General features: G+C 46.4%; 1 protein-coding gene across 2 annotated transcripts in view; it reads left to right on the forward strand.

Moving 5' to 3' along the window:
• JADE1 (jade family PHD finger 1) overlaps window positions 1–16,055 on the forward strand; it is a 59,118-nt gene that overhangs the window by 31,357 nt on the left and 11,706 nt on the right. For both annotated transcript variants that reach the window (XM_080796115.1, XM_080796116.1), the window contains exons 4-9: window positions 1,213–1,370; window positions 3,184–3,371; window positions 6,180–6,391; window positions 9,388–9,555; window positions 10,830–10,946; window positions 15,090–15,611. In XM_080796115.1, coding sequence (XP_080652241.1) covers window positions 1,213–1,370; window positions 3,184–3,371; window positions 6,180–6,391; window positions 9,388–9,555; window positions 10,830–10,946; window positions 15,090–15,611 — 1,365 coding nt within the window. The remainder of the gene's footprint in view (window positions 1–1,212; window positions 1,371–3,183; window positions 3,372–6,179; window positions 6,392–9,387; window positions 9,556–10,829; window positions 10,947–15,089; window positions 15,612–16,055) is intronic.

The following is a 16,055-nucleotide window of genomic DNA, read 5'->3' on the forward strand; positions in this document are numbered from 1 at the left end:
CTGTGTTGAAAAAATGGCAGGCCAGAGAAATGGACTTTTTATTCATACACTGCCCTCAGACTTTATTATGGTGAAGTTTATTAAAGTAATCACCAGTCTGAAAAGCCACCAGGAAAAACAAATATGGACCTATTAACAGGCGTATAATGTGAACTGTGCTTCACAGCTTAAGAAAGAACTCCCTGTCCCAAGAAGAGAGAGTTCAGCATTGTGACTTGTGTAAACAGAGAGTGTAGCTTACAGATGCAGGCATGCTTTGTGCCAAATACAACTTTGGGCCAGCGCTAATGCCAGGGTCAGAGCTTCCTTATGTAGCCCTGAGACACTGGTGGACTGAGGACGAGGCCCTGTCTGGCTGCCGGCGCTGCACTTCTGCCCTTTTCCCAGTTGGGAGGAGCAGCCCTGCGAGGGCCACTTTTGCTCTCGTCTCTACCTCTGATGAGAGATTGAGGAGCTCTGTCTGTACAGGGGTGCTTTGGAGTTTTGGGGGGTCTGTTTTAGGTGGGGCCAAGAGGGGGTAGAGTAGCTTGTTTGCTTTCTTTTTTTCTCCGTCCCTCCCCTCCTTTCCTCTCAAATACTGCTTCCCTTATAGAAGTTATGCCAGGTAAACATGCGTAAACACGTTCTTTACAAGCTCTTTTTCTGACTTGACCCCACTGGTCTGTCATTGCTTCTTTCCCATATTTTCCCCACATGTACTTATGTGTGGCACCTGCCAGCCAGGACCCGACTGCCTGGGTACCTTGCCGCAGGCCCTGATGCTCTGGGAGGCAGGAGCTGGGTGGTGGTGGTCTGCGCATGGGAGAGGAGGCCTGGTAGTTCTGGGTTTTGGCTTGAAGTTGTTGCATGGTTAGTGGAGTTTTATATCTTACCAAAAGAGCACCCTTGAGTGAAATCTCAGCAGCCCTCTTTTGAATTGAGAGTTTCTAGAGTTTTTGGGAGGAGGACAACAAGGTTGCTTCACTGCTGTCAGAGATGCTGCAGGCTTGTGGAGTTGATGAGGAAGTGAGAGGCTGGTGTGAGCCCTTGCCGCCCCCAGCCTGAGAGGCCAAGGGCGCAGCAGGCCAAGGGGTTCCTGTAATAGGTCAGACCTGGTCTCTGCTGATACAGTGACCTTGTTACACGGCAGCTCCATGGTTACCCTGCAGCTGCCAGCACTCTGAGTCAGAATGCAAATATCACATGTCAGTGACCCTTTCTTTCCCTTTCCAGGTGTTTAGGACAGACCTGATCACTGCTATGAAGTTGCATGACTCCTATCAGCTGAACCCAGATGAGTACTATGTGTTGGCAGATCCCTGGAGACAGGAGTGGGAAAAAGGGGTCCAGGTGCCCGTGAGCCCAGGGACCATCCCTCAGCCTGTGGCCAGGTAGACGTGTCTCTCCACCTGCCATTGCCTTTCTGCCAACAGCCAGGTGCCTGAGAAGAGCAGTGAACTAAGAGGGGGCCTCAAGTGGCCATAGAAATGTGTAGAAACATGCTTTAGGTCCAGAGGGAGTGATTTTGTGGGCCATGGGCCTCCATACTTAATATTCCAGCCATCTTGGGAAGGTGCTGCTCTCTTACGAGAGGAGGGCAAATTCCAAGACATTTCAGGGAGGTGACTGGTTGAGGGGAGGAAATTGGGATGGTTATACAACTGCTGCTTTTTTTTTTCCCCCCTCACCCCACCCCCATTTGTGTTCACTCTGGGGAGCAGTTCTGCTGGAGGAGTGCCTGGCTTCGTGGCTGTTGCAGGGATGGGTTCCACCTCTGGAGGAGGGCAGGTGTGAGGAGACCTGCCAGGTTATGGTTGTGTGGAAGGGGGGCTTCAGAGAAGGGACGTTTGATGAGTTCTCTTATTATTTTATTTTATTTTATTTTATTTAAGGGTCTTGTGGGTCCGGGGCCTTGATGACCTGCCTCCGCATGGAGCTGGGGCCTGTTTGCTCCTTCCTTCACTGTGCTGCTCGGCTGACCGTGGAGGCCCTTCATTGGGAGGGAAGATTCAGGGCCTCTGCGCTCAGCTAACGCCTGGTTTCTCTGCTGTGCTGTTGGTTAGCTGCCGGCTTTGTGAAATGGACTCTCTTGCCATTGCTGATTATTGTTGTTTTGGGGTCTCTGTGACCCCAAGCTTAAACGACCAATCTGATGCTTCCGTAGGCCAGAGTCGTTGGCCCTGCAGGATAAACACCATGTTTGCCTTCAAATCTACGTTTGGGGCACAGCACTGTTTTCACTGTTTGGATGGCAGTCCCCATCCAAAATTACTCGCCAGGTCATTTTTTTATTTGGGAGCCCAGACCAAGAGCAGCACATGTTAACCACAGCTTATAGAGTTTTTAGCTAAAGCCCTGCTCTTGGTTGAGTCGGAGAAATAACTCCCTTTGGTTTGCCTGTTTTACCTGTAGGTAAAATCACTCTGGTAATTACGAGGTTGATGACAGTACTTTGACACTCTTTGGACCACCTGCTGATGGTCTGCTGACATGGCAGCATGGAGGGAGGAACTGTGTGGACATGTGGGGCCGTGGTGCTGGGCCTATGTTTTTAGGAAGAGGGCTCTTCCTTCCAAGTTGGGAGGGATTCAGTCTTGTGTGCTGTCATTTCTTTTGAGTGGGGTGTAGTGAAAGGTGCTCCAGGTCTTAACAGGTGTGGGGAGAGGGTGGTAGTATAAGGAGAAGCGGGAGTTTGTGTTCCTCTCCTGGGGTCCTAAGCATTTGTTGGGAGAGTCCCCTACTTGGCTAGGCCTCTCATATTCTTAGCTTGCTTAGTAATGGGCAAGGCCTAATTTTATTTTTAAGATTAGAGGTGGTGGGTTTGTCCCTTGGTTCCCCAGGGCCCTGCTGTGCATGTCCTGCCGCCATGTTCTGAAGAACCTGGTGCTAGACCTTCAGCAGGGTGGGCAGGCCTGATTGGTCGAAAGTGACTTAATTGCTAACTCTTGAAGCTTAGGAGGTCAGTGTTTCGGGGTTGCCAGCAGGTCGGGGCAGCCACTGTCCTAGCTCAAGGCAGGGCATGCAGTATCCCAGGAAGCCAGTTGGAAAAAGCTGTTTTGAGGATGTCTCAGTGTTAGCCTGTTTATCCGGTGATAACCTGGGGATTAGGGTGTTGTAAGTGGAAGCAAATTTTGGGCCTTGTGAAAGACTTCCTTTCTTGTGGCAGGAAGGGTAACCTGGCTGCTTTGTTTTCTTGTTAACTAGGGTCGTGTCTGAAGAGAAATCCCTCATGTTCATCAGGCCCAAGAAATACATTGTGTCGCCGGGCTCCGAGCCTCCAGAGTTGGGCTATGTTGATATCCGGACGCTGGCCGACAGTGTGTGTCGTTACGACCTCAACGACATGGATGCTGCGTGGCTGGAACTGACCAATGAGGAATTTAAGGAGATGGGTGAGAGACCATGGGTTATAGTGCTTCATTAATGAATGATAAATAGAGAAGAATTTCAGGCATATGGGTGTGTAGCAGAAGCCCCTCAGCATCGTCTGGTGAAGTCCGCTCCATCCTAGCTTCAGTTTCAGAATCATGGGGTCTTTTTCGGAGATGAGTGTGTCTGGCTATGGCACCTGTGTTCAAAGGGACCGAGTCTGTGAGTGGCTTGTGAAGAGAGTGGTGGGATTGAAGGAAGATGTTTTCCATGAGTATATATGGGAGGCAGGATTCCCCATCTCTGCCTTGATCTACCCCCCTCACTTGCTTATCTCAAGGGAACCGAAGCCCAGAGAGATGAAGCTACTTCCTCAAGATGACAGGAGGGTCTGGTCCGCACAGTTTCATGCCCTGGTGGTGTTTTCCTGCGGTGCCATTCAGATCCTTTCTTCCTGTGGCCTGTTGTTTCTCTCAGGAAACTCCACACCAGCCAAGCTCACCGTTCTCTAATACACCTCTTGTATTTTTACTTCTGTGATTCTCAAGTCCTGCTCCAAACCTGGAGTGCTTTTCCCATTCACCTCTGTCCTGCTTTCTTTCTGTGAAACCCCCACTTGGCTGAATGTTTTGCCCATCGTAGGCTATTTTCTCTAAGTTATTCTTTTTGTGTTCACCTACAGTTTGGGGCTTCTGTACCTCGTTTTACTTGCGCCTCCTGGTGTCAAGACCAGGATGGTATGTAGGTTGTATCTTACATTGTCACCTCAGGCTGCTAAGTGCTACTTGAAGAGCTGTGATGAGCAGGAGCACGGAGGTCAGTCAAGTCTGGGCTTGGAGTGAGAGACTGAGGATTCATTAGAACTTGTGCTGTGGGTCCTGGGTTGGGGAGAGGTGGCAGAGATGTCTGTTGGCAGTTTGGCACACAGTAAGTAAGCGTTTATAGAATGCTTGGTGGTGTGATTTCAGAGCCCTGAGGGACAAAGACTGCTTTTGCTGTGGATGGGTCCCCGAGCCTCACATAGGGACTGGCGGATAGCAGGTGCATGTTGTGCCGCCGCACTCCCTGGGCCTCAGCCCGCTGGATGGGGGCAGTCAAGCCAACTGAGCCAGGAAGGTTGATGCTTTCTCCTTGTTTGATCACTCACGTATTTTGACAAAGTACAGTGCCTTCCTCCTGGTCCCTGCTTTTAGGTATTAGTGACCATGACGTTAGCAAGCCAGGAGGTTGTTTGACATAATCTGTTGATAAGTTTTCAGAGCTCTTTTGGAACTGAATACCGTTGGGTTCTAGCTTCAAAGATTATAAAGTTCTGCTTTGTAACACTGTGGGAAGACCTCTATCATGCACTTGACTAGCTAGGTGTCCTGTCTTACGGTAGAGGGTACAGCCAAAGATGCCGAGGCCTTTGTGGGTGGTTTAAGTAACGAGTACTGGGCTAACTTGCCAGATGGAAAGGTAGTCTGGAATACTTTGGCAAGACTGATATGCGGTTGTCTAACATAAATTGAACATATGCTTTTTAAGATGTTTTAGTTTTTATTGGTCTTTGTAATGGTAGAAGTTAATTATAGGGCATAGAATTGTATTTTCAAAGCCAGTGTTAGTTTCAAAACTGGTAGGAGGTATTGAGATGTAAGTGCCTGGCCAGGCAGTGGAGTATTTTATCAGTAACTGGAGTGTGGGAGATGGGTAGGTGGCTTTTTTGAATATGTGCTTAGCGCTTATCATGGTGGCAGCTCTGTGTTCTCCAAGTTTTTAAAAACTTGAAGTGTTAATTTGATGGCTTCATATTTATCAGAGTGCATAGAAGTTGGCTCTAATGACCTATTGTTTCTTGCCACTTACATGTTCTGTTAGAATATTTTTATAACCTGGTTTTTCTTTCTGCATGAGTATTTTCATTGTAGGAAGTTTGGAACATATCCACAAATGGAAGGAAATAAAAGTCTCATCTTACCAGTATTGTAACCACGATAACCACTTGAAATTTATTTTTGATCATTCTTGCATAAGAATGCATTTTATTTGATTCGCAATGAGCTGTTTCCCTTGCTTCAGACATTCCTTGTGTTTCCGTCTTTCATGTGTCTGATTGACTATGCATCTCAACTTTGTAAATTCAGAGGGTGAGGAGGGATAAACCAGTTAAAAACATTTGTGTGCTCACAGTGAAATCTGTTCTCAGAGCAACATTTTCAGTAGCAAGAAAGGAGTGTTATTCAGAAGACACCCAAACTATAATATATGGTCATGGTGGGTTTTTTTTTTTTTTTAAAGATTCATTTATTTATTTAGAAGATTTTATTTATTATGTGTGTGAGAGAGAGAGAGTATGTATGCACAAGCAGGGGAAGAGAAAGGGAGCGGACTGTCCTCCTGAGCAGGAGCCTGATGCAGGGCTCGATCCCAGGATACTGGGATCATGACCTGAGCTGAAGGCAGATGGTTAATTGAGCCACCCAGGTGCCTCATATGGTCATGGTTTTGTTATGTATCATATAATAAAATGCTAGTTTAACAATATATGTATTTAATATCCTTAAACCCTTTTGGGATTTATCTTTTGCTTTTCTGCCTACAACACTATAGCTCAGTACCTGACCATAAGTAACAGACTGTTGCATGGAAGATTCTTTTTGCCTTTTAATTTGAAGATCCTTCCTTGGAACAGTCTGAGAGGCATTCTGTAGAAAATGTTTGGGATCCTCAGGATGGATTTATTTATAAGATTATTTATACATTATAAATACAAATATACTAATAGTGTCTTACTGTAATGTTTATCAGTATGGTTTTATTAAAATGTTTTTGGGGCACTTTTCCTTTAGGAATGCCTGAATTAGATGAATACACCATGGAGAGGGTCCTAGAGGAATTCGAACAGCGATGCTATGACAATATGAATCATGCTATAGAGACTGAAGAAGGCCTGGGGATTGAATATGATGAAGATGTTGTCTGTGATGTCTGCCAGTCACCTGACGGTGAGGACGGCAATGAGATGGTGTTCTGTGACAAATGCAACATCTGTGTGCACCAGGTATGTAGGCAGTAAGGCCCAGAAAGAATGGAGCCGCCTGGGGTGTGAGCTCACCGGCTGCCAGGGAGGCCAGAGGTCTCCCTCCAGATGGGGTCTGTTTTCCTGCTGTCCTAAGTGAGTGAAAGAGGTGTGCTCTGTGAACGACATCTTTTGTTCCTAATAGGTTCTTACAGTGTCTGAAGTATTTCCTACTACTTTCTTACATCTGGAAGAAGAGGATCCTCTGTGGAGATCTTCTTCCCTCGCATAATGTTTTTATTCCCATCCACAGAAGTAAGGTTTGCTTCAGAGGAATATATGCAGCCCCTCTGAACTGGCTCACACCTGAGTTTAGATATGAACACTGGGGGCAGGGTAGGGGGCAGTTTCTAAAAGCTGGTTAGGTTGCTGTATTAGTTTGTTAGGCTGCCATAACAAAATACAACAAACGGGGTGGATAACAGACATTTATTATTTTGCAATTCTGAAGACTGGAAGTGTGAAATCAATGGTGCGTTGGTGGGCCCTGTTCCCTCAGAAAACTATAGGGGAAGCCTTCCTTGCCTCTGGCTTCTGGCGGTTTGCTAAGTTGTGTTCTTTGGTTTGCAGCTGCACAATTCTAGTCTCTGCCTTTGTTGTCTGACGGTGTTCTCATGTGTCTGTCTTCACACATGGCCATGTTCTCCTAAGGGCACCCGTCCGAATGGATTTAGGGACCCACCTTATTCCCATATGATACCATCTTAACTGGTTATATCTGTTAAGACCCTGTTTCCAAATAAGGCCACATTCTGAGGGACTTGGGGTTAGGATAACTTCTTATCTGTTTGGGACTCAGTTCAACCCATAACATTTGCTAATGTGTTCGTTTATAAACTGTGATGTTAAGAGTAAGGAGATTCCTTTTCTTAAATGTTACTTACTGTCCTTTGTGTGCCCACTGGCATTTGGTGGTTGCTTGCTACCATCCACAGAAAGGTAAAGCCTCCAACATCAGTGGGAAGGGTGGTGGGTGATGTTAAAAAGCTCGTGACCATCTCCAGCTCTTCTCTCACGTATTCCTTAATGCAGTAATGAAGTAATTTGGATTTCTGGGGAGACACTAGTTTTTATATACGCTCACGATTTAAAAGGCTATCATTCAGCTGTTGATGCTGAGATTTAAAACAAACTTAAAGACTCCTCTGGAATAGTTCTTTGGGCGACCTCTCAGAAAGAAGAATCAGGTTTGTTCTGTGAAGTTCTTGCTGATCGTGTATTCCTTCTACAAGAAGGAGGCTTCCCCTCTTCTTGAAGACGTCTCCACTGGTGGCCTTGTGTCAACTCATCCTGACAAGGAGGCAGGAGGCCACAGTCTCTTGCTCTAGTCCTGTTACAGGCCACCTTTTGGCTCTAGATTTTCAGATTATCTGGGAAGTTTCCCTGGGATAACAAGATTCTCAAAGTGGTTTTGTTGTGTCAAGATCACTCTGACTACCAGTGTTGCTGTTTTGTTGCTGGTGTTCCTTTCCTGGATGATGTTTCATTATTTTTTATGCCATTTTACTTTTTTTTTTCCTCCCTGAGAATTTTGTTTGTAAACAAGGGTTCTGCTTGAAAACAAGTTGAACCCCCTCTTTTATAAATGGGTTCACTAACGTCAGGTTGGGCTGTTTAGGGCCCGTTGTGGTTTAGTTGCGTTGGAACTGGGACTTGGGACCCTGGTCCCCCAGCCCCACCCCTCCGCCCAGCCTGCCATGCCGCATTGCCCCTTTGCCTTCACATTTATATCACTGTCCTGTTGGGAGGTTCTTGAAGGCTTCTCTTGAGGGCATACTGTATTTAATTTTTTAATTTAGCGTAGACTTGATTTTCCAGTAAAAAAAGAGTTCTCTCTTCAAATGTGACTTTTTCTAGAATGCCTCATACAGACCTTTTTAGTATTTGAAACCTTAATAGTGTCTTTTAGCTCTGTTAAAAAATTTTTTTCCAGTAAGTCTGTGTTGACAGTGGCTTACTCATGGCACCGACCTAGGGCTCCTAAGCTCCAATCTTGGTGTTGCTTAACTTTGCTCCTCTCTTCATGCTTGTGGTTTCTTTTCTGTGTCCTGGCTATTCAGATCGCAGAGTGGCTGTGTTTTTCCTGTCTGGAGGATTGGAGCTATGTTACTGTGTCTTGACTTCCAGTCTTCTGGCTTCTTTATCCTTAAAGTTCTGAATAATTTGGTGTTTTTAAAGGTTCTGAATGTGCTCCTGGTACCATCCTGGTTTTGTTTCTTCACATTTAACATTTGCCTTTTCTTATTTTTGAACCATCTTAATGACTTTAGTGGTAAAACCCTTGATTTCAGCAGTTTTATGTTGTCTGGTGTAATGTTGCCATCTTGTGCAAAGCAAGCTTTGTTTTAAATATTGGCTGAAGACACCAAATTCTCTTTGTCTACAGGGTCTCATTTTTCTGTGCATGTTGTGCTCAGTTGGGAGAGTGGTGGGGTCTAGTGAGCGGATTTTGTTTGGCTGTGGGAATGCGGATGCTCCTTAGTTCATTCTTTTTTCATAGGCCATCACACTGAATAGCTTTTGTAGACTCAACTGCTTTGTGCATTTTTCCCTCACTTTGGTATCCCACCCACATAAGTGAATCAGAGAAGGAAGAGCTTCCCCCACTTAGCTTCCTGTGATGTTTTGAGAATTTATTGCCCAATATTTAGAAACTTGGTATAGATGGGTGCCTGTAGCAATAGAGTAAAGCAGGTTTTCTGTCAAGCTTTTTGTCCTTCAGGATTTTTCAGGACCACCTTCTGGTAAATAAGGATGTGTTTATCCCTGAAGATCCCAGATACCTCCAGGCTGCTGCTGTGAGGCTGGCTGGCATTTTTTGCTAAAGGGAGAGGGTCTCTAGCTAGGTGGATGTGGGAGTACTTCTATTCTATTCTGTTAAAGTCTTTCTGGGTGTTTTTTAAATGATAGATACATGGGGAAAAATAAATCTTTCTTCCTTCTCTCTTTTCTTTGGGGGATGTGCTGTGGCTTCACAGGCCTGTTATGGAATCCTCAAGGTCCCGGAGGGCAGTTGGCTATGCCGGACGTGTGCCCTGGGGGTTCAGCCAAAATGTTTGCTGTGTCCCAAGAAAGGCGGAGCGATGAAGCCTACCCGCAGTGGCACCAAATGGGTCCATGTCAGCTGTGCTCTGTGGATCCCTGAGGTAGGTGTAGTTCTTAGTAGTAGCCTAGTTCAGGAGTACTATGGGCTTTATAGCTGGGATTGGGGGTGGGAAACCACTCATAAATAGGGGTATTATAGCCGATGAGTGAAAGGACACCTATTAATTGTTGTCTTTTTTTTCTTCCCTCTTAAACGGAATCTCAGGCATACTATCCTCTTGACTTGGTACATAAATTTGTGGGAATGTTAACAGGAAGCAGCAGTGAGTCGGACTCTTGGTTGTGTTCAAACCACTTCAGAACTGTGTCCCAGCTGACCCTCCCACTGCTGACAAGTGCTGCCAGGAGTGGGCCTGTGGCGGTCTGGCCTGGGTGCTCCTCTGGCCTTCCCTAGGGATTGGCTCTGAGTCCCTGGGCCTGGTGAGCCTTCCATGCAGCACTAGATGGTTAAAGAACCACTGCTTTAGGTCACATTTTTGTGATTTTTATTAAAATTCTAACTTAGCCTCAACCTTTTTAATTTCAGGTCTGGTCTAATTTATTTCAAGTCCCAGACCTTGACTAATTTAATTTGCATGGCTCACTATGAGACTGTCATTTGTGGTTCAAATTGCAGCTTTTTTTGGGGGGGGGGGTCTGATTTTGGTGCATTTTTTTCTCCTGAGGAATATTATCTGGGAATGATTTGGATTGGAGTCTTGGTATCACTGAATCTCATGGTTTGTTATTAATAGGGATATAGTTTAGTGATCCAGACTGAATGCAGACAGGATGCCTATTTATCTTGGTAATTTTCCGCTTTGAATTGTAGTAATGTTTTCTGACTGGAAAGAATGGTTTTCTTCACTGAGGGAGATGCTAAAATTAGTATGTATTTACTTCATTGTTCACAGACTATTTAAATACATCTAGGAAGGCTTTTCAGTCTTGACCACTTCATTGTGGGCCAGAGGTTTAGTTAGATTGCATTGTCCTGATACAGACCCATCTTTTGCTGTCAGACACTCAGGTGAGAAGTGACTGTTACTAGTTACCTTAGTGTTTCATAAACAGGACCCCCCCGCCCTCGATGCATGGAGGGCATGGAGCATGGGGACTGGGCTCCGGGTTCTCTACTGCTGCTGGCCCAGAGCTGGCACCTGCACTGTCCAGATGCTCAGAAGTAGGGATTTTCCTGCCCTAGGAGAGTGCATGCTTGCCCCTTGCCACCAGCTGGTAGGATGTCCGTAGGAAAATACGTTTCTACTGTCCATGCTCAGCTCTTGCTTGTCAGATGGCCTCTGCCAGCCTGTCTTGCTATTCCTTGGGCCTCTAGGTGAGCATTGGCAGCCCTGAGAAGATGGAACCCATCACGAAGGTGTCTCACATCCCCAGCAGTCGGTGGGCGCTGGTGTGTAGCCTCTGCAATGAGAAGTTTGGGGCCTCCATACAGGTAATTCACTTAGTCACAATAGTGTCATTTTCTTTCTCTGTTTTGGGGCTGGATGAGGGAGGGCTCTGTGAACTGTCAGAGGCTTGGAGAGGTCTAGAATCAAGGTTCTCACAGCTCTTCTGAGGCTGCTGAGGAAGGATTTGAGCCCAGTGCAAACATCTTTAGCTGGTGGATTCTATCCAGTGTAATCAGAACCCCAGCTGTAACAATTACAGGCAACTCGGAAGTCCACTTGAGCCATAAGGCAGTTCCCGTTGGTCTCTGGTTTCTGCCTTTCTGCCCCAAGCCTGGCACTGAGGCTCTTTCCACAGGCAGACACCTTCCAGGAAGAACCAGTCTGGACGCTGGAGTGTTGGCCACCCTCCCAGTGGCCCTTACAGGGCCGGTGGCAGACCCGCCTCTGTGGCTGCCTCCCAGTCCTGCTGGTTTCAGTGTGCTCATGGAGTGTGTCAGACCTTAGCTGTGCATTGTTGAAAATCAGCTCGGTGTGCTGATACTTTCGTGTTTGGTAGAATAGAGTCCTTGGAGCACCAGCTAGGTAGAGGGACACTGGAGGGGTGCTGCACCAAGTGTTGTTTGCAGAAGCTGTTACCTGAATCCAGGTTGGATACTTGATTCGTCAAGGCACCACGTGTGTGGGGTGGGTCGGAGGCGGGGGAGAGCTGCTGTGTGCAAACTGTGTACACACACACACACACACACACAGACATAAGGTAGATAGAATTATGGAGGGAATGTAAATGATTTTTCAGGTTTTCAAAAACTCTGCTCCAGAGGTTAATTTCTGGGCTTCTTGTTTTTTTGTTTTGTTTGTTTTTAAAGATTTTATTTATTTATTTGACAGAGATCACAAGTAGGCAGAGAGGCAGGCAGACAGAGAAGGGGGAAGCAGGCTCCCCACTGAGCAGAGAGCCTGATGCGGGCTTTGATCCCAGGACCCTGAGATCATGACCTGAGCTGAAGGCAGAGGCTTAACCCACTGAGCCACCCAGGCACCCCCAGGCCTCTTGTTTTTGGCAGTTGGAGTCATGACTTAGGACCGGGATGCTGCTTCATTCCCCAGGTCTTCAGATGCTGTTTGTGGTGGACATTGGCCCTAAAGGCCGAGTCCAGCTCTTCCTGTAGGAAGTCCACAGCTCAGGGCCATGGGCTGGTCCTCGGTCTCCACAACACAAGAGCAGAGAAGCGGCACCGTTTTGAAGTGGGTTCTCTCTCTCTTTAAAAGATTTTGTTTATTTATCTGACAGAGACAGCAAGAGAGGAAACACAAGCAGGGGGAGTGGGAGAGGGAGAAGCAGGCTTCCAGCTGAGCAGGGAGCCCAACATGGGGCTTGACTCCCTCGGGAGGCAGACAAATTTAACAACTGAGCCATCCAGGCAGGCCCCTCTGGAGTGGCTTCTTTTGATGCAGACGACATAACAGATCAGCACAGATATGAACTGTTGGGCTTAGGTTTTAAGGAAATGACCTCATTGGGCAAAATCATTTTGTATTTTGGCTAATATTTATTTCAGTAAAGTTATCTACTGACCAGATGTTTTTAGAATTTTTCATTTTGTAAGCCTGATGTTTCTACTTTTCTTCATTATCACCTCCACTGGAGTAAAAGGATCCAAAATGTAACAAGGAGTCAGAGGGTGAGGCACGAGATAGCTGGTGGGATTTGGCTACACACCTTGAAAATAGTGGAGGATTTTGCACATCAATAGAATCAGTTTAAAACTAAAACATGGCAAAACCCTCTGACTTTTTGGGGAGAGAATGGAAGAGAAAATTTTTTAAAAGCCTCAGAACTAAAAACAAGCATTAGAGCCCTGTGAGTGCATTTCTTGCATAGACCTGCCCATGTGAGCACTTGCAGAACACAAGCCGAGGGAGACTGAGGGAAATGGAAGTTATTTCCTTCCATGTTACCTGATGTTCTGCGGACAGAATTTATGCCCTTTTCTGAGTACACCAGTCCTGTTCTGAGAGGTGGGTGAATGAGATCATCTGTTTCTCTTTTGAAAAGAACAATGGTAAAATGACTTTTTTTTTTTTTTTGTTGCCACTGACCTTTTTTTCCTAGAACATTAATTTGAAGCAGTCTAAGAGGCCAAGTAAGGTTGATGATTTTTCATATCTTCACAGAATAGATTGATTTTATTAAAGAATTCCTCTCTGAAATGTCTGCAGCTGGAAGGCTCTGGTTTATGTTTCTGTAACATCTGTTTGCTGAGTCAACCTGAATAGGAAAACCCAGAGGAAGGCCGTTTGGCGCTTTTACAAAGTCCTGTATAAATATTCTGCTGCAGCTCATTCCTCTTTAAGGTTGGAACGTTTTGGTTAGATGTAGTTTAAGCCAAACCCAGATAGTGTCTCGTCATCTGTTCCCACTTTTACTTCCCACTTGGCTGTGGGCTAAAAGGGAGGAGCACTTTGTCTTTTAATGATAGTGGCCAGGTGTGTATGTGTGTGTGTGCATGCGCATTCTGCCTGCCACTAAAGCTGATTTCACACATTTCTTGGAACTGAGGTTATTTATAGGTAAAATTACAGATTTATGTGAGTTCATGTGCCTGAAGTGTTTGTAATGGGATTGGTGAAGGGAGCTGGATTTTCTGTACTTCTGGGTAAAAGAGACTTTATAAAAATGGAAGAAATCATGGCTGCCAGTGAGTCACCTCTTAAATACTGAAATGATTAGGGGAAAAAGCCCCAACTCCAGCCTCTGCCATTTGTAGTTATGGGATTCAGGGTCTGTTGAATGAGTTTAATTAAGCTTTTCAGCTGGCCTGCGGCCACCAGGTTCTGCTCCTCTCTGCAGTCTTGGTGTGCCCGGGGATCACTTGGCCTCAACAAATACAGTGTTGCTTTTAAGGGACTGGCTTCAGTCACCACAAGGAAATCTCCTTCCAGGGATTTGCCCAGTGAGATCAGATGGGGAGAAGTTAATGACTTTTCTCCTGCTAGCCTCTGGCTTGCCATCTACATCAAGGCTCTAAATTGTAGCCCTGATCAGGCAGGGAGAGGGACAGTGTTTAGTGAGGCGGGAGACACAGCAGGGTGGGGCCTGGTCTCTGGGTCACCCTCCCTGTGACCCACAGGAAGTGGGTCCTTCGAAGTTGTTCTACCACTCTGCAGTTCAGTCTCGTGATGCTGGGCCTCTCCTGGCCCCAGAAGCCTTCTGCATCTGGTGGAGCCTCGTCACCGACAAGACCTGTTCCCATACCCCTTCCTGTGCTCGATCGATTCTCCTTTTACCTGTTCTTTCCAGGAGTTTTTTTTATTCACTCTTGTCAGACTTGGCTGCTTGGAAGAAATGTACTATTTATTTTCCCATGTGTTCCCTTCCTGGCTGGAAGTAAGCAGGAGGATTCATGTTCCTTGAGAAACTCCGAGTAGTAGTAATTTTTCCTGAAGAGATTCTTTTTCAAGCTTTTTATATAAGCACTTTAAAAAATTAATTTTATTTAGTTATTTGATACTGAGCAGGGAGCCCGATGCAGGACTTGATCCTAGGACCCTGGGATCATGACCTGAGCCGAAAACAGTTGCTTAACCAACTGAGCCACCGAGGTGCCTCTAATTTATTTTTTTAAAGATTTTGTTTATTTGTCAGAGCACAAGCAGGGTGAGTGGTAGAGGGAGAAAGCAGGCTCCCTACTGAACAGGGAGCCCAGTGTGGACTCTGGGAGAATGACCTGGGCGCCAGGCAGATGCTTAACCAACTGAGCTACCCAGGTGTCCCTAATAAGCACTTTTAAAAGAGTTCAAATCTAGGAAAACTAATTCCTCAGAGTTTACTCTGCGTATTGAGCCCATGTTCTTTTTAGTGTAATCTGTGCCAGACCACCTTTGTTTACGTGTGCCATTTGTGTAATTGTGTCTGCCTTAAGAGGCGTTTTGGATGCAGTTACTTTTCCAAGAGTGATGGTTTGGTTTATGAAACCTTTCATGGAAAGAGTTCCTTCCCTTCAATACCTAATTTAAGAGAAGACTAGACATGCCAGGGTTAACTGAGGTAGAGAGCCCTCTCCTGGCGCGTGCTTGAAGTACCACTCTTCCTGTGTGTGGATGTGAAGAGGGTGCCCAGCACAGAGGGCCTTCAGCCACTGTCGATCCATAACCGTTTTTTCTTGCGTTCTCTGTGTTCTTTACAGTGCTCTGTGAAGAACTGCCGCACGGCCTTCCATGTGACCTGTGCTTTCGACCGGGGCCTGGAGATGAAGACCATCTTGGCAGAGAACGATGAAGTCAAGTTCAAGTCCTACTGCCCGAAGCACAGCTCACATAGAAAACCTGAGGAGAGCCTCAGTGAGGGGGCCGCACAGGAGAATGGGGCTTCTGAGTGTTCCCCTCGGAATCCGCTGGAGCCTTTTGCCAGCCTTGAGCAGAATCAAGAGGAGGCCCACCGGGTGAGTGTCCGCAAGCAGAAGCTGCAACAGTTGGAAGATGAATTCTACACCTTCGTCAACCTGCTGGATGTGGCCAGGGCCCTGCGGCTGCCTGAGGAAGTAGTGGATTTCCTGTACCAGTACTGGAAGTTGAAGAGGAAGGTCAACTTCAACAAGCCCTTGATCACTCCAAAGAAAGATGAAGAGGACAATCTAGCGAAGCGGGAGCAGGATGTCTTGTTTAGGAGGCTGCAGCTGTTCACTCACCTGCGGCAGGACCTGGAGAGGGTAATGATTGACACTGACACCTTGTAGTGACTTAGAAAAGAAGATTGCAAAGAGGCGGCTGCTTGCCCAGAGCAAGGAATGGTAGCCAGTTCCTTTACTCCCAGACCCTTGTATACACTGCAGCATGAGGTTGTGTCGGTTAAATATATTTATGGGCTGGTAAACTCATTGTACATATGTGTAAGACTGCCACAGAGTGGGGAGCTTCTCTGTGATTTATTTTTAAAACACTTTCCCACTAATCCCTGTTGTTCTGTAAGATAGATGGGGTGTGTCCCCTCCCCCCTTCGTTCCAGTACTAGAGGGAACTGAGCCCCAGGAAGACGACCAAGGGATTGGCTCAGAATTGTTTGCAGATGCAGTTAGAAAGACCAGGTGGATTTGATTCATGGTGGGGGCAGGCAGAAGTAGAAGATTCTTGTTCAGACCTGGGGGAAACACTGG

The sequence above is a fragment of the Martes martes genome, assembly GCF_963455335.1.
Source record: "Martes martes genome assembly, chromosome: 2".
Lineage (NCBI taxonomy): Eukaryota > Metazoa > Chordata > Mammalia > Carnivora > Mustelidae > Martes > Martes martes.